Source organism: Leptonychotes weddellii, unplaced genomic scaffold (assembly GCF_054177405.1).
Source record: "Leptonychotes weddellii isolate Sample4059 unplaced genomic scaffold, ASM5417740v2 HiC_scaffold_223035, whole genome shotgun sequence".
Taxonomy (NCBI): Eukaryota; Metazoa; Chordata; class Mammalia; order Carnivora; family Phocidae; genus Leptonychotes; species Leptonychotes weddellii.
The window spans coordinates 1-279 of record NW_027811599.1 but is presented as its reverse complement, the minus strand read 5'-3'; the positions used below and the strand labels follow the sequence as shown (position 1 = coordinate 279).

Sequence of the window (279 nt, the reverse complement as noted above, 5' to 3'; positions counted from 1 at the left end):
GTTGTGGCGAATGCGATTAGCATTTCTACCGCTCCTGAGGAAAAGCCATGCCTGAACCCTCCAAATCTGCTCCGGCCCCAAAGAAGGGCTCCAAGAAGGCCATCACTAAAGCTCAGAAGAAGGACGGCAAGAAGCGCAAGCGCAGCCGCAAGGAGAGCTACTCCATCTACGTGTACAAGGTGCTGAAGCAGGTGCACCCGGACACGGGCATCTCGTCCAAGGCCATGGGCATCATGAACTCGTTCGTTAACGACATCTTCGAGCGCATCGCGGGCGAGG

General features: G+C 56.6%; 1 protein-coding gene across 1 annotated transcript; it reads left to right on the top strand.

Moving 5' to 3' along the window:
* Positions 1-47: 47 nt before the first annotated feature.
* Positions 48-273, top strand: LOC145718804 (histone H2B type 1-B-like; the record flags this gene model as incomplete). The annotated part of the gene is made up of 1 exon (XM_081810313.1): positions 48-273. A coding segment is annotated over exon 1 (226 nt), but the record flags the coding sequence as incomplete, so codon positions are not given.
* Between the last annotated feature and the right edge of the window lie 6 nt (positions 274-279).